This window comes from Solanum lycopersicum, chromosome 3 (assembly GCF_036512215.1).
Source record: "Solanum lycopersicum chromosome 3, SLM_r2.1".
Classification (NCBI taxonomy): Eukaryota; Viridiplantae; Streptophyta; class Magnoliopsida; order Solanales; family Solanaceae; genus Solanum; species Solanum lycopersicum.
This window is the reverse complement of record NC_090802.1, coordinates 51,158,100-51,181,203: the sequence shown is the minus strand read 5'-3', so window position 1 is coordinate 51,181,203 and position 23,104 is coordinate 51,158,100. Positions and strand designations below refer to the sequence as shown.

The following is a 23,104-nucleotide window of genomic DNA, read 5'->3' as shown; positions in this document are numbered from 1 at the left end:
TGATAACTGTGAGATTAAGAAATTCATAAATTTTATATGCATTGAAATTATAATCCATTTACCAATTTGTTTGGAATGGACTTGTTATCGATTATAGTTATTTAAACATGGTTATATATTCTTATGATCATCAAACTGATAGATTTCTCCAAGACAACTGTTTAAAAATTCAAAAAAATTAATCATGCCTGTTTCACAGACAGCATATGCAATACATATCCGGAGTGAAGCAAACAGATTTTGAGCGCAATGATTTTTATTTTTTTTTACATTACAAGTACATACCTGTTGTAGCAGCTAACCTGCGTTATTTCCCAGGTTAGGCATCTATTTTTTTATGACAAATACTTAGCTGATCTAATAATGTAAAAAAATAAGTAACACTGAGGTTTCAAAACTGAAACTAGTAACAATCAGAAAAACCATTTTGGTCTCACTTCTAATTCCTCCTCTGTCAACTCCCTGTAGTCGTACCACTGTCCTCCTGCTTTGCCCACAGGCATAGGAGATCGAACAAAAATCTCTACTGGCTTCGGAACATGGACAACAAAAGCTAGCTCTCCAGCTGTAACTTCTGAAATTGGATTAGATACTCCGGCTGATTTATTAACTGGTACAACGGAAAACCATCCAAGACCAGATATAGCCACATCGCAGGTAGGTCTATACCGACAAATTAGCAACAACAAAAAAAGGCATATCAGGCATCTACACAGTGTCACACTTTGTGATATATGAATGTGCTCACCTCTCAATATCTTCATACTTAATTTGTAACTGCCGCTTTGTTTCAAGTCCCATCCAGTCATCTGCCTTTCCTTTTCCTGTCGGAGGTGTCAATAGAACTCCGAGTTCTTTCTGCAATAATGAGAGATGTTTCACGTGCAAAGTACGTATAGAAAAAAGATCTAAAATACATCCGTTCTATAATGATCTCTAAAGGGATTTATACAAAATTGGCAACTCTACCTACTATAGATGCCCATAATGAAATTATCATGAAGGTAAGAGCAAGGGGTTGGAACAAAAAAAAACAAGAAGCCATGAATTCTATTACTTTTCCTTCATTCAACTCTTCTTCTTTATAAAAAAGAAAATAAACACAGAAGAAAACTTTCATACTTTTTTCAGTTCTGTATTTGTGAGTGCAGTGCTTTCCTTTTTTTCTTTTTACATTGTCATCCACAACCCAAAAAGGTCAAAGGTCAACGGTCAAAGACCACCTAGTATAAAATACAAGTTTGGAATTACCTGGTAGAATTCATCTGCTTCTTCAGTAGCCACTACATGAATTTGCAACGCCTTGGGTCCATAGAATGTCAAACAAGTCTCTGGGAGAACCTGAAGTAATATTAAAGTCCACCAATTTAAAATGACTGATTGGGACTGCTTATATATGCAAAGGAGACAAGTTTTTTGTGAGAAACCTTAAAAATGTCAATTCGAACAAGGCCTCCCCAAAATATTGATAATCCACTCAAGCCACTTGATCTCATTCGGTTAGCTATCTGCGAGTCCAAGTTTCGCCCAGAACTCTGTTACATTAGAAAACCAGGAAAAAGAGAGAAATAGTGAATACACGTCAAGTTTGATGACATCAAGATCTCTTAAAGCAAATGTTGGAGAAAGAGCATACTGGAAAAACTTGACCCCGAAGACGACTTTGAGGAGCAAGAGTAGGGAGATCTTCCGCGTGAATAACTGCAGCTTGCCTATGATGAAGATGAACTCCAGGGGTATCATACAATTTCTAAATAATATAAAGGGCATAGAATCTGTTAAAACCACATACATTGGAAGAGCTATCAATCTATTAGGTATTCATCTTTTAACATTGGAAATTAAACAAAAAAAATAAAAATAAAGACAAGAAAGTAAAATCAATCAGTAATTAGTGTGTCAGACATTAATGACAATAGTGGTGACTTCGATTAATTTGATTAGCTATTATGAATCTTTATCATTTTATTCATAAAGGTTTTGTCATCAGCATGTGTAGATATGGTTTCCTGGGCTTCATTTGAGACTCAAAAAAAGTTCTGAGCAGCTTGGCTTTTGGTCGAATGAACTAGTCTAGCAGCTTTCCAGTGTCAAATTAATAATTTAAGCATTAGGGGGAAAACATTCTCAACCTCAGATTAAGTTCCACAAGTATCATAGAAGTTAGATAGGACCTCTTTCTCTTTTAAGATTCAAGAACTTCACTTTTAACTTTCCCTTGCACCCAGTAATTCAAACACTGTTTTAGATTATCACATAAAGAAGTTGGATGATCATTTGCTACAGTGAGGTACACTTACTTCACCACCAAGGAAAGCATCAATTGGGATTGGACCCAATGTCGTTCCGGGAACAGCTGATTGTATTGGTTTGTGTTTCCGTGCAGAGGCTGCAACTGGGTCCTTATATGACATTGTATCTGATTACAGTCATAGTAAGATACCAATAGCAGAGACAAAAGGAGGAGTGGACAAAGCAATGAAAGAGCAGATTTAAAGGACGAGCATGCATTAAAAGAACTGAAAATTACAATTCCCAGTTGCCATTATTTTGCTAGCACATTAGTCCAGGTCAAAGCAAGACTTCATTGGAAAATTGAAGTGACCATCACTTGGTAAAATTATACATTAATAATCTATCAAATTGAAGAAATTGATAAGCTAAATTCATAGAATGTTGTTGGAAGTAACAGAAGAAGTACATCTACATATTAGGTTATGTTGGTTAGGCAGAGTTGTTGATAGGATATTTCTAGTGATTCCACAGAACAAAATTCCAATTTGAGACAAACTCTATGACCAGAGATACTAAGACCTACTCTTGTCTGAAGTGACATAGGGAAAAAAAGAGCACAAAATTACAGAAATTGTAGACAAATCTATGGGTTTATGAATTGCAACTCGGGTACTGCATTTGACCCTCCAAAGAAAAAACACTTAAAGGAACTAGACCCTATGGACAAAATAATCCACCAACAGTGTGATGAATACAGAGGCTCATAAATGACTTACTTAACAGTGCATTGATGAATGCAGATTTTCCCACGTTTGCTGAGCCCTGAAAAGTTAATAGCACTTGACATTTGCATAAATTGATTCCAAACAACTATGTATTAAATTGAAGAATTAACAAAGACACAGCACAACACAAGAAAATGTGACTAATCATCAAATTGAAATTTCAGTACTAACCAGAATGTATACATCCCTTCCCTGCAGGAAAATACTAACAGTAGATTAGTAAGCTGTAAAATAGTGTGAACAAATGGAATTCAAGAGTAAAGCCTGCAATATGTTTGTAACAGCAGGAACAAAGTTCCTTGACAAAGAAATAAAGATCCTTCCAAATAGAAACAATAACGTTCACATAATAGCTGAAAGAACAAACAATTAGGTTTTGATCTCACTAATACTGGACAGACTAGATCCAAGAATTGAGTAATGATCACGCGACATCTAATTTTATGAGAGAACTAACAAGCCTTCAATACAAATTACTAGCAAGATGGACTAACTTTTACTTGAAGAGATCGATTTGATTTTATTGTCTTTATCACTACATATCCAGACACAATCTCATTGATACTTAAGTTCATCCAGTCTCTGTCTAAAAAGATCCATCACACAGAATCATGAGACACATCCATTTATTATCAGCTGATTTAGTAATGGATGAAGTAGCATAAGCCATGAAATGTAGTTTTAGCAAAAATGAGATTTTTCCTTTGGAGATGCTTAATGAGATTCTGTGAGAATGGACTGATCAGCATCCAAAAAAAGATGCACTGTGAACGTCCTATTCACATATAAGGAGCTCGTGATGGTAATTTATTGCCTTTTACTTCAAGTGAAAGTTGGTAAGTGTCAAGATAACTTTAAGAAGAAACTGCATGAATATGTATATATCAAAATTCATATTTTCAAACAATAGACGTACAACACCAAGGCAGTATTACCCAAAATGGACAGGTGTAATCTTACATCTTCATAGACAAGAAACCAACCTTTTTCTCATGAATATGTATATATCAAAATGCATATTTTCAACCAGAGTATAATACCAAGGCAGTTTTACCCAAAATGGACAATTGTAATCTTACATCTTTATAGAGAAGAAACCGACCTTTTTCTCCTTTTGGATTTCTGCCACCACCCCAGAGATTCCAACCAATGATTTTGAACTTGTTAAATGAACACTCAGAACACTGCAAAGTGGAGCATACTATTTCAATTTTTTATGTCATCTTTTGTTCTCGAGATTAGAAGTCGGATATGATATTTACATTAACTACAATCACTAACTGATATTACTAAACAGGAGAGAAATAATCAAATTACTACAAAGTGAACATGACCTACAAAAAGATCACACTTAGGCAATACTGGTAGGAGATGGCTAATTGACAATGAGGATCTCAAAAGAAGCACACCAACTAATTAAAGCTGAAGCTATAACTTCCATTGCACCAAATGAGTCAATAATATAAAGGATACATAATACACCTCAAACTTACTTAAGCTTCTTCTTCATTGTGGCCTCCACAACCCAGTCACCAACACAATTAAGATCAGTATCTTTTGGAAGAAGATCCACCTTAAGAAAGTGAAATAGAGAGTACAAAATATGTTACTTGGAAATATACATATTTTGCCTTAACTGCATATCACTTAGTTGCTATTATTACCTTAGTTATAACCAAAATTATGGGATTTGCACCAGCAAGATCTCGGACACGAGCCAAAAAACTTCCATTGAAGTCTACAATATCAACCTACAGACGGTGATCCATGAAGGTATAAAGAGTGCAGGAAACACAAATAAACAAGGTTTAGTAGTCAATGACATGAACTGAAAAATGAGAACCAACAATCATATTTCTTTAACATAGTAATCAACACCAGTGCTATCAACCTTAAGACTGAAATACAAGCTTTCACAAGGTTGGATGGCACTTCTTCAATCCATTAGATAAGAGGTTAATTTATCCAATATTGTTGATTGATGAAACCTTTGCTCATGAGTGACTTCATTGCAAAATGCACACATGTATTACTTAGCATAAAGAATATATTTTTTTCATGGCAACAACACTTCATTTTTAACAGGAAAAATGATACTTTAAATTGTTATCATCCATTAATTACTCTTGGTTGCAAGGCTGTTCAGCTTTGTCTAAGATTCCTAATGTGCAGATACTAAGCCCCAAGATGAGCCGGAGGCCTACAAATTCAATGCAGGACAAATATAACCATTCAAATAGGACAGTGAACATATAAATAAAGCATATTATCAAGTAATATTCCTATAGTGAGAGTCATCGTAGTGAACCATTTGAGTTAGTTCACTCTGATGTACGGGATGAATTAGTCTAAATAGAATATAGAAAACTGACTTAGATATTCAATCAATATATTATTTTAAACTACATTTATACAATCTTCAGTTTAAAAACTCAAAATGGCAAAACTCCGGCAGCACCTCAGATTACAACATCATTAAGAAATTACAAACAAATTGGAGTCGTTTTTCGTTTTTGCTTACCAATTTAACAATCAAAGCTTTCTCATGGCGCACATGAGACAACTTTTCTCGAAGCTCTTCTGCTGTAACAAATTGCTTTCCTCCAGAATAACCTCCATTTCCACCTACTGCAGTTATCATGTGCCCATGAGACAATAGACGACACCGTCCACAAAGAATTTTACGTAATTGATGATGTTTCTTTTTCTGTCATCCAACCAAAAAATTAAATGAGCTAAGGCATCAACAGTAAACTTATACATTTCATATCTAGAAAACAACAGTAGCAACCAAGTTTAGTGAATATGATACTTAACTAACTTAAAATTTTCCGGATAAAACTCCCAAAATTAAAGAGACCTTATCACAAATACATAGAACGCATTCATTAGAAAATTTTAATACCAACTCGTATGTCTCCTGGTCAACATAACCTGGAGCATCCACTTCCGATGTGTGTAACGGAGCTCCACAGCCGTAACAGCAAGGAGCCAATTTGGAAATTTTAAAGATATTATCCTTCTTCTTTTTCTTCTTAGTTGTGGCTAGCACCGATGAAGATGCAGCGACGACCTGTTGGCGTTGTAGATATATGTCACCTCGGGTTGGGGCGGCAGCTCCATAGCCCTCGGGTTCGGATTCTGAGATAGTTTGGGGTTCAGTGGATTTGCAGAAGATAAGGGTGGGTTTAGTAGTGTGATATCTGTAGAGGTTGAGGTTACTAGAGGAGGAATTGGGTATAGAAAATGGGCAAATGGAAGATAAGGAGGATAGAGCTAGGAGTTTAGGCGCCATTGTTAATTGTGAAAGAAAGCTCGAACGAGAAGGATATTGAAGAGATATTATTTTATGTACGGTCACTTCTTTGACTAATGTTGACCCTAATTTCTTTTTTTTCGTCTAATGAAAAAGATATCTGTCTATTTACAACTTAATAATAATTTTATCTAAATTTATGTATTACTTCTGTCGAGTAAATTTTATCATCACACAATTATGATATATATACAAAAATTATTTTCTTCTTAAATAATTGTATGAACAATTATACTATTTAAGTCTTTGCTTGGCATGAGCACATTGTAGGTGTACTTCAAAATTGATACTGATAATATTTTAAACTTAAAAGAGATCCAATTAAGTTGTCAGTTTTTCTTAATTAATTTTTTGAATTTTTTTTATAATATGTGAATATTATGAATAATTATAAGCATTTTATTCAAAAATATGTTCTGAATTTGTTATCTGTCCATCACATTATTCTAATAAAATGAAAAATATTTGTGAAATATATAAGAATTGTGAAATCGAAATAAATGTTTTTTAGAAAATTGTGATATGATATTTTAACTAATGCTAAGCAATATTCTAATTCTATAGAGCTTATAAAATAACGTATTTTTTTAATCATTTGGTTAATTAGGAAGGCTAAAAATTCAAAAAGTTTTAATTGGAAATTTCTGAACCTGAAGAAATTATAAATGGTTTTTTTTTTATTTTCATGCATATGATACTTGTTTGTATTAAATATTAAACTCATAACATAAATATAATCATGGCACAAAATGGCATTATTTTGTTTGCATATGCTAATTTACACGAGAAGAAGCAAGCATTGATGTAGCCGCTATGGATTGTTGTGGCAACTTGCTTCAAGCTTTTAGCATCTCAATATGTCACAAAAGTCATTACCGTTAAAGCAATTACAATCAGTTTGGTAGTACATAAAGTTGGTTCATTTTATCCGATAAATGTGATAGATATGGTCTAAATAAGTTTTATTTGTTAGTCGCATAAAGTTCACTCTTTAAATTTTTTTACGCATTAATATATCAAGGTTATTGGTTGTTAAAAATAAAACAAGAATTTGATTAGTTTTTTTAGCACGAGTAAAAATAATTCTATTTCATATCTTTAGAATTTAGAATTATAAACGGTAGAGAAAAGTTTGAACACTTTGATTAATTATCTGAATTGTGAGTTAAATTCAAAACTGCAATCAGACTGCAAATGTGGTCACATAGTGTGTAAATAACATCAAATGTTCATACCATTTTTTCTAGTTGTGTCCATCCCATTTACTGCTTCCCCTCCCATAAACTGGAATTGTGGTCACATAGTTGGGACCTTTAGGATTCAGCGCATAGCGGGAGCTTTAATGCATCGGACCGTCTTTTATCTTCTTTCATCCTATTAGTTTTATGGTCCCCTTCTGAGGAGTCCTATGTTGGATGATAGTTGTGGTCGAAGGCGGAATTTACACAAATCTTTAAATTGACAATAAAAAAAAAATAACAAAGAAGGATATTTGAAGAACCTTAATTCACAAAAACAACTAACTAGTGTATGATTAAGCTCTAATAAAGAGAAGGCAACAACATCCTATTTTATAGACTAACAAGAAGTAATACATACATACACACACAACAATAGCAAAATAAAAATAAAAATGCAGTACTTAAACAGCAACAATTCCACCACCTATTCCCCTCAAAGACTCAGTCACTTGTAAAGGGAAGACCACATTATCATACACAAGTCCTGCTATAGCTGCACCAATGAAAGGTCCAATCCAGTACACTGCTTGATTCCCGAAGCTCCCTTTGACAACAGCAGAGCCAAATGAGTAAGCAGGGTTCATCGATCCCCCAGTAAATGGCCCCGAAGCCATGACGTTTGCTCCCAACATCAGGCCAATTGCCAACGGCCCAATCGCTGCATGGACGCACCTCCTAGGATCAGCAGCTGCATAAACTGTGTACACTAGACCAAATGTCATCACGCCTTCGAGTACTGCTGCTCCAAAACCAGTCATCTCTTGGGGAATTCCATGTGTTGGGACTTGCTGCAATGAGAGAAAATCAGCGTACCTTTAATTATATATCAGCAAATTAAAAGGAAATTGATCTGATCATGGAATTCTCAGTAAATTACAGAATGTTTTGTTCTTCCACTAATCCAGCATACACAAACAAGTAATTGAAAATTCGACCCGACTCAATTTCAAAAGTTCAACTCATCATTGAGAATTGCGCCAGATCTCAATCAATGTGACAGGAAAAAAATGATAAAAAGACTACTCGAGTATACAAATTAAGTAACCTGATTAGTGAATTTGAGAAGAAGGCAAGCGGTGACAGAACCAATCATTTGAGAAATCCAGTAGAATATAGACATGGGAATACTTATATGGCCTCCTACGGCCATTCCAAACGTGACAGCGGGATTCACGTGCCCTCCAGAGATATTGGCTGATATATACACTGCAACGGACAAAGCAAATGCATTTGCAACTGCAATTGCCACCAGGCTAGATGGATCTGATGTCGCATCAGGCACCATTTTCCCTGTGATCACATTACACAACACACTTAAAAAGTAGAGTAAGAGAAAATTGTAGAATTAACTTATTAACTAAAATAAGAAGAACATACTGGTGGACATGGAAGCACCGGCAGCGGCAAAGACGAAAAAGAAAGTTGAGAGAAACTCAGCGAGATAGGATCTGAGGGCATTGGGAGTGACAGAGTGTTGCAAGCGGGAAGCAAGAGACGCCATTAATTGATACTAGTCTTATCAGAAGAATTGAATTAACTAAGAGAAGTTCAATTGGCTCTAAATCTCAAATCTCTTACAGACGGTTTCGGTGGTTTCCAAATGGTTATATAGGATTTTCAGAGAAGTTACTGATACCGTTCAAATATTATTAACCGCCAATTACAGGTGTGCTTCACTGTTGGGCTATTTCATATAGAATTTAGGAAAAAATTTATATATGGCAAAATGAATTTATCAAATACGGTATAGTTTAGTTTGTTATTTAGCTTTTAATTTGTATAAAATGTTTTCTTAAAAATTTTGTAGCATATTTTACTTTTTCATTAAATAATAACAGTATCCCTAAATATGATAACGAACATTTACATAAATCATAATTTAAGCTAAACATTCAAAATCAAATATTTTTTCAAAAGAGGATTCTATGGCGACAGAAAGACTATACAAACTTGTTTTCGAGAAACTAAACTCTTTAATGTATATAAAATTTATGTAAGAATGTAAATAAATTGAATATAAATTGTTTAATTTATACCAAATTATAAAGTAATTATTATATACACATACAAGTAATTGTATATGTATAAAATAAAAATATGAATATAGTACTTGTATATACACAAATTCCTCAAGCAGTTTTGTATATAATAACGTAAAATACAAAAAAAATGAGATTTAGAACAAATTATTGCACAAATAATTGTACTAAATTTTATAAAGTAATTACTTATATACATATATAAGTAGTTGAATATACAAAAAATGCATATGTATAAAAAAAGTTTATGTACGAATCTAAATAAAATGAATATAAAAATATACAAAAAATTGTATATGTATAAACAAAATTATCTACAAATATAAATAAAATGAATATAAATTGTTTGATTTGTAACAAATTGTAAAGTAATTATTATATACATATACAAGTAATGGTGTATGTATAAATAAAAATATAAATACAGTACTTGTATATACACAATATTCAAGCAAGTAATTCTTACGGATGGAGACGAATCTTCCATTCTAATTTTGAAGAACTTGTAATTTGATAAGAAAAAAAAGATTTTTTTAAAATTTTTTTTATGAAAACTAAGAAGTATAATACATATACAGCTATTGATGAAGGAATTTTTTTTAAAAAAAGAATAATATCATGGGTTGATTTTGACGATTACCTGCGAAAATTGAGAGCAACACAGAAAGGAAAACGTGAAATCTTCCTAAATTTGAAATTTAAATAAAGCGGAGGAGTGATTTTAGGAGAAAGAGATGTAATGCGGATAGGAGAGATAAAATTAATTTTGTATAAAATTATATATAGAAAATCATAAATAAGTCTTTTATTGGTATACAAATTGGTGGATCCTATTAATTATGGCAAAAAAATGAAACTATAACCATTGAGAGTAAATAAATTAAACTATACCCTTATTAATTAATTACTTATTGTAGTTTGTCATCTCACGTAATTTTCCCTAAAATGTTGTGCTAATCAATGCAAAAGTTCAAAATCTACGAGTTTTATGTCATAATAAACATAACTTAGCTTCTAGAATTTGTGTCGAGTGAGACAAAAATTTAGTTTTAGAATTCACAAGTTATGTCGTATTAGACATAATTTATTCCTATGGAACCAATTTTTTCTTATGCTAAATGAACTAGATAGTTGATACTAAACAATTTATATCCGGTAACTTAATTTTCATACAAATTGAATAAGGAACAAGTTTAGTTAAAAATATCTGACCCACAATTTTCATTAAATAATTAACGAGAAATTTTTTTTAAGAGTCGTGATAATTGAGAAAAAATAAAAATCACTCTAAAATTGAGACAATCAATTCAAAAACTAAAATTTTCACTCATAAAGCTGGGTAACTAGATGATGTCGACAAATAAAGGTAAATCAAAGGTAACATAAATTAATTCACTTTTTAATAAAACAAATAATATTATTAGATATTAACACGGATAAAACACAAGTATTTTTCGACTGTGAGTAAAATTTCATAAGTACATCTTAACAAAATTAAGATTCGATTATTCTACTGAACTCATTTTTAAAAAAAATATTCATATAACCTTTGGCTTATGCAGCACATGCCGTGACTCCTTGTAGTTATAGCCGTGAGAGATGTGGGATATCACTGTAATCATTTAAAATTTATTAAATATAAATTTATAAAATAATTCGGATTATATTGAATTCATAAATATATTAATCCAAAAAAATATTGTGGATTGATATAATTGACTTAAATATTTAAGTCCAATAAATACAGATTTAATTGAAGTCTAAATTAATTGATTTGGGCTACATTGGATGAACCCAATTTGTTAAACCCAATCCCATCTCATTCTCGAGCCCATCTTGGCGCCACGTGTGCAGATGATGTGACATGCCAAGTCAAATAAGAAAACCAATAGAATCATGACATGTGTCAAAGATGACAAGTCCGCTCCATAAAACACATATGTCATGTCACTTAAATCTGATTGGCTGAACGCAATCCTATTCCAATCGCAATTCCTCTATTCTAAAACTATAAATAGGGGTCCTCATAATTCAGAAAAGGGACAGAAAATTCTAAACAAGAAGCTAGAGAAACTTCGTGGTACAAACGCCATTTAATTCTCTACAAAGCTACAAGTTTAAGAATTCAAGTTCAAGAACGATCAAGATCAAGACCACCGAATTCAAGAACAAGCTCGAAGCCCTTGAATTCAAATAAAATTCAAGATCAAGATAAAGTTCAAGTTCAAGTTCATCATAGATTCAAGAACAAGCTTTAAAGCCCTTGAATTTATATTTGAAAAGGCGAATTCAGAGAAATTATAGAGATTGTAACACTCGCACTTGAAATAATAAAACGATTGTTGTTATAATTTTCCGTTCTTGATTATTGTTTTCACGACGCGAATTTTATTGTCTACAAATTTTGGCACGCCCAGTGGGACAATCTCTACCTCTCATCTCAACTTTTCAAACGTCAAAGAATATCAAGATGACTTCCATGAAAAACAACTCTCCATTAACCGCCTTTAAGGTCACTAGCTCTAAGTTCTCTACTGAAGTTGAAGACATCCTTGGTGTTACATTTGGAAGTTTTGGAGCTGTTACGAGAAGCAAGGCTGCTACACTAGGACAACAAACGCTTCAAGTGTCGTCTGCGTCAACTCCTATTTTTGGGTCTTCGACTCCAAAAGGAGCAAGTTCCTCCACAAATACTCTAGAAGGAGGAAGTAGTGCTGCTGAAAAGATCAAGAAGACATTGGCTCTACTTGAGCAATCTGGTTCCAAGAACTCTACCACAAGGGAGAACTGTGATTCAACTTATGAATCATCTCCATGTATATCGTGTAACACAACTCCACTGAAAAATTAACTTACATGACAATCCATGTTACTATCCTGCATCTCCGATGATCATGAAAATGATGGTGACTGTTCCTTCCTCTCCTGAGGAACAACTCGCAAATTTGACACAATTGGTTGAAGGATTGACAAAGCATGTACAACACCAAAAATCCTGAATTGACAAGTTGATGGACAGGATAGAAGGACTTTTAGATGGAAATGCGAGCCATGCACATGGAAAGGGCATTGAAGTTCAAGAAATCGAAGATCCTGCTAAGAAAGCCCGTTTGTTAAAGAGATGCCAGTTTCTTCTGAAGGAATGATCCCACTCGATTGTTTGAAGGAGTTTATTGAAGTCACTATCAAAGATAAGTATGAAGTCTCCACCAAGTCTTCCCATATGTATGCTAAACTATACACTGCTAGGATTGATAACTTTAAAATGCCCGCTGGTTATCGACCTCCTAAATTTCAACAATTTGAGGGAAAAGAAAATTCGAAACAACATGTCGCACACTTTGTGGAGACATATAATAATGCTGGAACATATGGAGACTATCTTGTCAAACAGTTTGTCCTCTCTCTAAAAGGAAATGCATTTGATTGGTACACGGATCTCGAACCTAACTCTACTGATAGTTGGGAGCAACTAGAACATGAGTTTCTCAATCGCTTCTATAGCACAAGGCGCACGGTGAGCATGGTAGAAATCACGAATACTCTCCAAAGGAAGGATGAACCGGTCATAGATTTTATAAATCAATGGAGGAACACGAGCCTAAATTGCAAGGACAGGCTTACTGAAGCTTCTGGAATCGAAATGTATATTCAAGGAATGCACTGGGAGCTTCTTTACATCTTGCAAGGAATAAAACCAAAATGTTTCGAGGATTTAGCTACTCGCGCTCATGATATAGAGTTGAGCATGTCATCTGCCGGAAAAGATATGACTATTGTCCATGATCCTCGCAAAGGAAGGGACAAGCAGGAACCCAAGAGATGGAGCAAGTTTCAACCCAGAAATGACAACAAAGAATCCATGAGTGTAAATGTGTCACCCGCAAAGTTCACCACGAATGAGGGCGTAAAACAAAATGTGAGAACGACTTTCCAAGCACGTTCTAATCAAGATTCAACGCTAAGGGAGATGCAAGGAAAAAAGTATCCCTTCTTGGATTCTGACGTTTCTGAAATTTTTGATGAATTGCTTGAGTTAAAGCTCATTGACTTGCCAGAGATGAAGCGACCCGATGAAGCTGGAAAAAATGATGACCCAAATTATTGCAAGTATCACAGACTTGTGAGCCATCCTCTTGAAAAATGTTTTGTCTTTAAGGATAGAGTGATGCGATTGGCTAACGAAAATAAAATTATCCTTGATGATGAGAAGGCTAGTTCTAACCAGACCTCTATCACGTTTGGGTCACTGGATCCGATCCAAATATATATCTCTGAAAAGCATGAAGAAGAGCCAGTAGATCAGGACGTTGACATAGATGGTGATGAGAGTTAGATTCTTGTAACTAGGTGAAAACGCAACAAGTCAAGCTTACAAAAAGAATTGTCCGAGCAACCAGTTAGATGAAAAATGGTGAAGAAATCAGAGAAGCAAAAATCAATCAAGCGCCCCAAAAGGGCAAAGGTTGAAGTGCATCATTACCAAAAACCTCGACGTCTTGTGACTCTAGAGGAATTCTTGCCAAGCTCATTCGACACAAAGTCTACTCAAGGCAATGTCGAGGTATCATGTTTCAATGTGGATAAAGAACAAACAATGAGGTGCCTCCTACTGTAAAAGAAGGAACAACGAGTGAATCCTCACCAAAAGTGTCTCCTGGGGAAGAAGAAAAAGAAACAAGGGAAATCTCAGAAATGATGTCTCTTTCATCTTCTGAAAAATCTATTGAACTTTCTTCCCAAGAAGCACATGTCTGTGGTACTAAAATCACATTTACAGATAACGATCTTCTATTTGGTGAAGTACTACACAATCGTCCTTTGTATATGGTGGGTCATGTGCTAGAGAAGAAGATAAATAGAATCTTAATATATGAAGGATCTGGAGTCAACCTTTCGTCTGTTGATACAAGGATTTAATCAAGGTGAACAGAGGTCCATAGGCTCTATTAAATTAGAGATCCACATGGGAGATTTGCTATCAAGCGCATGGATGCATGTGATTAACGCAAAGACATCATACAATATATTACTTGACAGGCCTTGGGTACATGAGAATAGAATTGTCTCATCTTCTTACTATCAATGATTGAAATATCTTGAAGGTGGAATTGAAAGAAAGATAGTTGCAGATGATAATCCTTTCACCGAAGTGGAGACACACTTTGCGGATGCGAAATTCTATTTGAGAAGTTATGTTATTAAAGGGGTCAAATCCAATGATGTCAAATCAATCAATATTGAGAAGATCATAAGAAAAAGAATTGATGCGTCTATCAAAAAGGTAAAAATTGACACTAAAGACTCTTGTCCCATTCTTAATGAAGGGAAGATCCCGTCTTCAAAGAAGAAGCAGACTTCTAGGCTTTACTATGTTCCAAAAGCGACAAAAGAACAAGATCAACCATCTAAACTTGAAGAAAATGCATTAAGAGGGCTAACTCTTCCTAACAGACGGATTGATGCAATAAACTTGTCTTCAAAGTTGCCAGAAGAGTCAGGCGCTCAAGATCAAGTGCTAGATATGGCTCTCCCTACAAAACGCACAAGACCAATGCCTACAAGTTATTTGTAAAGGCAGGATACAACCCTAGTGAGCCATCAGCGCTAGGGAAACTCCCATCATAAGATACAACTAGGAAAGCGCGTGAAGGCCTAGGTTATAGCCAACCACCGCCAATTCTCATTTCAATAAGAAGGGCCACTAATAATCATATAACTTTTGAAGATGACGTTACTGCTCCCAATAAAAGACCTTCAGTCTTTGATCAACTTGGAGAGCGATAACAAGAATTTCTATGTTTGAGAGGTTAGGTCCTCTGAAGAAGAATAACAAGAACATGAGAAGTTATTTACAAGTTACAACGCCTACTTCACATTTGATTCAAAAGAATTTCAGAAGTTTGATTCCTAAGATGAGGAGACGAGTGGAACTTGTGGTTTCCTGTAAAGAGGAACTCAAGGAAAGGTTCATACTGTGGTTTACACCAAAGAGCGCTAGAAAGATGAAGAAAGTGTAGGTTCCTCAAATCATGTCAGAATCCAAAATGAGTACGATTCTTTGCCTCAAAGAAGATTAAGGAAGTGGTAGAAGATATTGTCTCGTGTTGTCATATATTGGTCAATGACAATGATCCTGTGGAAGAGGAAGATGCTAAAGATGCTCCACAAAAACTTGAAGAATGAGTAAAAATCACAATAGATCCTTTGAAGGAAGTTAACCTTGGCACTAATGAAGACCCGAAGCCAACTTACTTGAGTGCGTTTCTGGAAAGTGATGAAGAAGTCGCTTACATGAATATACTCAAAGAATATAAAGATGTCTTCTCTTGGAGTTATAAAGAAATGTCTGGATTGAATCCTAGAGTAGCGGTCCGTCAATTGGTAGTCAAAAATGGTTCTCGTCCTGTTAAGCAAGCTCAAAGACGTTTTAGACCAGACTTGATTCTGTTGATAAAAAATGAAGTTAACAAACTCATTGAGGCAGGCTTTATTCGTGAGGTCAAATATCCTACATGGATTTCAAGTATTGTTCTTGTGAGGAAGAAAAATGGTCAAATTCGAGTTTGCGTTGACTTTAGAGATCTCAATAATGCATGCCCGAAAGATGAATTTCCTCTTCCCATTCTAGAGTTGATGATTAATGCCACCACTGGTTATGAGGCAATGTCATTCATGGATGGTTCTTCTGGATATAATCAAATCCGCATGTCACTAAAAGATAAAGAGCACACCGTATTTCGCACGCCAAAAGGTATTTATTGCTATAAAGTGATGCCATTTGGTTTAAAGAATGCTGGCGCCACATATCAAAGGGCTATGCAAAATATCTTTGACGACTTGCTCCATAAAAATGTTGAATGTTATGTTCATAATTTGGTAGTAAAGTCGAGAAAGAGGGGTGATCATTTGAAAGACTTAAGGATGGTGTTTGAGTTACTCCGAAGATATCAATTAAGGATGAATACATTGAAATGTGCCTTCGGAGTTACTTCCAGCAAGTTCCTTGGCTTTATTGTGAGACATCGAGGAATCGAAATTGATCAAGCCAAAGTCGATGCAATATCAAAGATGCCTGAACCTCGAGATATTCATAAGTTAAAAAGTCTCCAAGAAAAGTTAGCCTACTTGAGAAGGTTCATCTCAAATCTAGCGGTGAGATGTCAACCATTCAGTCATCTCATGAAGAAAGGTGCTCTTTTATTTGGGACCAAACATGTAGCGAAGCCTTTAAAAGTATCAAATTGTATCTAGTGAAATCTCCGGTTTTAGCAGCCCCTATACCTGGAAAACCATTGGTACTCTATGTTGCAGCACAAGAAAGGTCTGTAGGAGCCCTGTTAGCTCAAGAGAATAGTGAAGGCAAAGAAAATGCTCTTTATTACTGAAGTAGAACAATGACACCAAATGAGCTAAATTATTCGCCAATTGAAAAGTTATGCTTGGCACTGGTCTTCTCAATTCAAAAGATGAAGCATTATTTTCAAGCTCATGTTGTCCGCCTTATTTCTAGAGCAAATCCCATCAAGTTTGTTATGTCCAAACCTGTCCTTAGTGACCGACTAGCAAGATGGTACATCTAATTCCAACAATTTGAGATTGTGTACATTCCTCAAAAATCGTGAAGGGACAAGCACTAGCGGATTTCTTAGCAGACCATCCTATACCAAATGATTGGGAGTTAACTGATGAGTTTCCCGATGAATATGTTATGTTAATTGAAGTTCGACCTCCTTGGAAAATGTACTTTGACGAGGCTGCACATCGTGACGGAGCTGGTGCTGGGGTGGTGTTCATCACTTTACAAGAAGAGATTCTACCATTCTCTTTTACTCTAAAACAATGTTGCTCCAATAATGTCGCTAAATATCAAGCACTAATACTTGGACTTGAAATGGCCGTTGACATGAAACAATTATATTTACAGGTGTTTGGTGACTCTCAATTGGTGATTAATCAAATCTGAGGAAGTTATGAGGTATAAAAATCTGAATTGCGCCCTTATCATGATTATGCTCAAAAGTTGATAAGATGGCTTGGGGATGTAACCCTTCAACATGTGCGTCGAACAGAAAATAAGAAAGCTGATGCATTGGCTACTTTATCTTCAACGCTAACCCTTCCTGATCAAACGCAAGTAATTGTCTGTCAAAAATGGATAGTACCACAGTCAAATGAGGAAGAATATAGTGAAAATAAGCTTGATCATATCATAGCCATTGTTGAAGTTGCGAAGGAAGATTGGAGACAACCCATCATTGACTACCTATGTTATGGAATACTTCCAAAAAATCCAAGAAAAAGAACTAACATACGTCGTCGTGCACCTCTTTTCCTTTACTACAAGGATACATTATATAAGAGATCATTTGAGGGTATGTTATTACGATGTTTGGGAGAAAAAGAAGTGATTCAAGCTCTGCAAGAAGCACACTCAAGAGTATGTGGATCACATCAATCTGGACCAAAACTTCACTTTCACATAAAAGGGATGGGGTATTACTAGCTAACCATGGTGAAAGATTGCTTATATTACGCCAGGAAATGTGATGCTTGTCAATTTCATGAAAATTTCATTCATCAGCCACCCGAAGTATTGCACCTAACCATCACATCTTAGCCATTTGACGCTTGGGGACTGGATATTGTAGGACCATTACCAAAGTCTTCTGGTGGACACTTGTACATCTTGGCTGCAACTGATTACTTTTCAAAACGGGCTGAAGTTGTCGCTCTTAAAGAGATGAAGAAAGAGAATGTTGCAATTTTATTCGAGTAAATATTATATATCGCTTTGGCATCCCTCGCTATATAATAACAGAAAATGGAAAACCATTTGATAACAAGTTAAGAACAATATTTGTAATCTTTTTGACTTTAAGCAGCGTAAATCTTCTATGTACCATGCTGCCGCTAATGGTCTTGCTGAAGCATTCAACAAGACTCTATGCAACCTGCTCAAGAAAGTTGTCTCCAAATCCAAACGGGATTGGCATGAAATAATGGAAGAAGCTTTGTGGGCATATAGGACAACATATTGCACACCAACTCAAGCAACACCATATTCACTTGCTTTTGGAGTTGAAACAGTCCTACCACTCGAGCATCAAATACCCTCCATAAGACTTGCTATTCAAGAAGGCTCACTGAGGAAGAAAATGCTCGATTGCGTCTTGCTGAGTTAGAAGCACTTGATGAAAAGAGGTTAGAAGCCCAACAAAACCTTGAATGTTATCAAACTCGTCTATCTCGTGCTTTTAATAAAAAGGTTCGCTTGAGGTGCTTTCAAGTTGGAGATCAAGTTCTCGCGGTAAGAAGACCAATCATCACTTCGCACAAGTCTGGGGGCAAATTTACCTCAAAGTGGGATGGATTATATGTCGTACAAGAAGCATATTCAAATGGTGCTTACAAGCTTGTTGATGTTGATGGCTTAAGGATCGGTCCTATTAATGCCTCCTAAAGAGATACTATCGTTGAATTAAGATGATGCTCCTTAAGGTACGAGCCTAAACTGCATGTCACTCCTAGCCCGCAAGAGTATAAACTGTGTACGACACAACCACACACAAAAAAAAATCACTCAAATCCCCAGAACTACGTTGTGACTTGATCTTCTTTATTGAGGTACATAGGCGCTTAGAACCATATTCTAAGTTCAGTTGCATGAGTGTCAAAAATAAAAATGTTCCCACTTAAATTCAAAGAAAAGTCAAAGCGATATGTATTTTATCTTTTGTCTCATCAAACTTTAGACTTGTACGAAATATTGATGGGTCTATGGAAGGGCCAAACCCTTATAAAATATGAATCTCTTATTAGTACGGTGGAAGTCTTTAAATTAGATCAAGTATACAAATTGAAGTCTTTATATTCTTCGAGTTTATTATTTGAAATATCCAAATTCTCTAAGTATACAGGTTGAAGTATTCAAATACTCTAAGTATGAAGATAAGACTTCAAGTATGTAAGTAGAAGTCTCCAAATGCGTATGTAATTGAATTTCATGCCTAAAGGTGCGCGAGGTTTGTCCCTTTGCACCTTAAGCTAACTTTGTTTCGGATTATCACTCAATAGATCTTTGAATTTCTATGTTTTAAGGTGGAAAAACTTGTCCCTTTGCACCTTAAGCTAGGCCTTTTCACGGATGTATACTTAAAAGAATCTTTTTAAATTTTCATGTCTTAAGGTGGACAATATTTGTCCCTTTGCACCTTAAGTTGACCTTTTCACTGGTGTATATTTTAAAGGATCTTTAAATTTTTCATGCCTTAAGGTGGACGATATTTGTCCCTTTGCACCTTAATCTAGCTTTGTTGCGAATTTATCCTTCAACGAATCTTTAAATTTCTATGCCTTAAGGTGGACAAACTTGTCCCTTTGCACCTTAAGCTAGAGTTTCGACGGATTTATCTTTAAAAGGATCTTTAAATTTTCATGTCTTAAGGTGGAAAATATTTGTCCCTTTGCACCTTAAACTGGTCTTTTCACGGGTTTATCCTGTCTCAAGTTGGATAATCATTCGAGATCTTGTAATACCTTGAGTTTATTTTCAAGGGGGGAGCGTTACACGGTATTCTAGTAAAGCTTCAAGTTGGATAAGCATTTGAGATCTTGTAACACCTTGAGTTTATTTTCAAGGCGGGAGCGTTACACGGTATTCTAGTAAATCTTCAAGTTGGTTAAGCATTTGGGACCTTGTAACACCTTGAGTTTATTTTCAAGGCGGGAGCGTTACACAGTATTCTAGTAAAGCTTCAAGTTGGTTAAACATTTGGAACCTTGTAACACCTTGAGTTTATTTTTAAGGCGGAAGTGTTACACGGTATTCTAGTAAAGCTTCATTGTCAAACATTCAGAACCTTTTAACACCTTGAGGTTATCTTCAAGGCGGGAGCGTTACATGGTATCCTATTAAAGCTTTAAGTTGGTCAAGCATTCGGGACCTTGTAACTCCTTGAATTTATTTTCAAGGCGGGAGCGTTACACGGGATTTTAGTAAAGCTTCATGGTTAAGCATTCGAGACCTTGTAACACCTTGAGTTTATTTTCAAGGCGGGAGCGTTATGTTGTATCATATTAAAGCTTCAAGTTGGTTAAGCATTCGGGACCTTGTAACACCTTGAGGTTATCTTCAAGGCGGGAGCGTTACACGGTATTCTAGTAAAGCTTCAAGTTAGTTAAGCATTCGGGACCTTGTAAAACCTTGAGGTTATTTTCAAGGCGGGAGTATTACACAATATTCTAGTAAAGCTTCATAGTTAAACATTTGGAACCTTGTAACACCTTGATTTTATTTTCAAGGGGGGAGCGTTACACGGTATTCTAGTAAAAGCTTCAAGTTGGTTAAGCATTCGGGACCTTGTAAAACCTTGAGGTTACTTTCAAGGCGGGAGCATTACACGGTATTCTAGTAAAGCATCAAGTTGGTTAAGCATTCGGGGCCATGGAACACCTTGAGAGTATTATTTATTTATTCTGTTAAGGCATGGACGCTAAGCACATTTTTATGTGATAAATCCTTCCAATATGTAGCCTCCATAAAGTATAAAATTTATTTTGCTGATCTACAAAAAAAATATATATATAAAAGTGAAGGAGAGATTGTTACCGGTCAAGATGTTTGAGACCCTAAAGGTATTAAATCTTGAATCTTGGATGTGTTGTAGACCTTTATTAGATTCGGAATCACCAAGTGGATTGTAATTTCGCTGTTCCTACGTCAAGACACGAGATTTTTATTAAGTCACTCAAATCTGAAACTTTTTAGCATGGCAGAATCTAGACCTAACTTCAAAAAAATCATCTAGAAAGATTCTGAAGGTATTAAATTTTGAATTTTGGATATGTTAGATATCGAAAAGTCTAGTTTCTGAAAAATTAACGGGTTCATGATTTTGATTTTTCTACAATGAGATATGAATTTTCTACGACGAACATGTCAGGCTGTAAAAAAGTGACGAATTTTTAGCATGACAGAATCTAAAGCTAACTTCAAAAAATCATCTAGAAAGATTCTGAAGGTATTAAATTTTGAATTTTGGATATGTTAGAGATCGAAAAGTCTAATTTCTGAAAAATCAAACAGTTCATGATTTCAATCTTTCTACAATGAGATATGAATTTTCTACGACAGTCATGTCAAGCTGTAAAAAAAAGTGACGAAAATAAATAAAAAAAGAGGAAAATTACATTCAGTATATGCCCTTTTCGTGTAGGCTCACAATCTGTAATTGAAGATAAAATTGTGGAGACAATGTATCTATTTATAGATGTCATGTGGTGGGATAAAATCCTTCTCCTAGTTTAATTACAAATTTTTTTTTGGCTTGGACAATAAAACATATATATGAATATGAAATTGAGTAGGATTACAATTCCCAATTGAATTATGATTTCTTTTTGGTTTGGGCAATAAACCATATATAGGAATATGAAATTGAGTAGGATTACAATTGTTAATTCAATTATAATTCATTTTTAACTAAGGTGAATTTAGTAACCGGTTAATGCTTCAAGCCTAGTCTTTAAAAGATAAAATATCTCGACAAAACTTGAAGCAGGGGGCATTTGTAATCATTTGAAATTTATTAAATATAAATTTATAAAATGATTTGGATTATATTGAATTCATAAATATATTAATCCAAATAAATATTGTGGATATCATATAATTGACTTAAATATTTAAGTCCAATAAATACAGATTTAATTGAAGTCTAAATTAATTGATTTGGGCTACATTGGATGAACCCAATTTGTTAAACCCAATCTTATCTCATTCTAGAGCCCATATTGGCGCCACGTGTGCAGATGATGTGACATGCCAAGTCAAATAAGAAAACCAATAGAATCATGACATGTGTCAAAGATGACAAGTCCGCTCCATAAAGCACATATGTCATGTCACTTAAATCTGATTGGCTGAACGCAATCCTATTCCAATCGCAACTCCTCTATTCTAAAACTATAAATAGGGGTCCTCATAATTCAGAAAAGGGACAGAAAATTCTAAACAAGAAGCTAGAGAAACTACGTGGTACAAGCGCCATTTAATTCTCTACAAAGCTACAAGTTTACGAATTCAAGCATTCAAGTTCAAGAACGATCAAGATCAAGACCACCGAATTCAATAACAAGCTCGAAGCCCTTGAATTCAAATAAAAGATAAAGTTCAAGTTCAAGTTCATCATAGATTCAAGAACAAGTTTTAAAGCCCTTGAATTTATATTTGAAAAGGCGAATTCAGAGGAATTATAGAGATTGTAACACTCGCACTTGAAATAATAAAACGATTGTTGCTATAATTTTCCGTTCTTAATTGTTTTTCTCGACGCAAATTTTATTGTCTATAGTCACATAATCAAAGAAATATACAAGATTAAAAAAAATAAATTTGAACGTAATAAAACTTTAATTTAGTTAAGATATCATATGTTTATGTTTGTGGAATTGCTAGAATGAATTGGGCTGTAATTTCCGTAAAAT

The 23,104-nt window shown here is 34.8% G+C and overlaps 2 protein-coding genes across 3 annotated transcripts; both read right to left on the bottom strand.

Annotated features, from left to right (window-relative positions):
• Window positions 1-160: 160 nt before the first annotated feature.
• On the bottom strand, window positions 161-6,491 carry LOC778272 (putative nitric oxide synthase). 2 transcript variants are annotated; one of them, XM_004235117.5, is made up of 13 exons: window positions 5,926-6,491; window positions 5,542-5,727; window positions 4,685-4,771; window positions 4,514-4,593; window positions 4,123-4,204; window positions 3,192-3,212; window positions 3,012-3,057; window positions 2,301-2,419; window positions 1,637-1,750; window positions 1,428-1,535; window positions 1,252-1,341; window positions 749-858; window positions 161-663 (listed from the first exon to the last, which is right to left on the bottom strand). In XM_004235117.5, exons 1-13 carry the CDS (start codon window positions 6,313-6,315, stop codon window positions 414-416), a joined length of 1,683 nt encoding a protein of 560 aa, XP_004235165.1. In that variant the 5' UTR covers window positions 6,316-6,491; the 3' UTR covers window positions 161-413. The 2 variants fall into 2 exon arrangements, with proteins under 2 accessions (XP_004235165.1, XP_069151206.1); XM_069295105.1 differs by lacking the exon at window positions 3,192-3,212 and having other exon boundaries at window positions 3,012-3,074; window positions 4,119-4,204; window positions 5,926-6,448.
• A 1,334-nt stretch (window positions 6,492-7,825) lies between these two features.
• Window positions 7,826-9,163, bottom strand: LOC101261595 (probable aquaporin TIP5-1). Its single transcript, XM_004235118.5, has 3 exons — window positions 8,955-9,163; window positions 8,623-8,867; window positions 7,826-8,365 (listed from the first exon to the last, which is right to left on the bottom strand). Exons 1-3 carry the CDS (start codon window positions 9,076-9,078, stop codon window positions 7,979-7,981), a joined length of 756 nt encoding a protein of 251 aa, XP_004235166.1. The 5' UTR covers window positions 9,079-9,163; the 3' UTR covers window positions 7,826-7,978.
• Window positions 9,164-23,104: the final 13,941 nt, after the last annotated feature.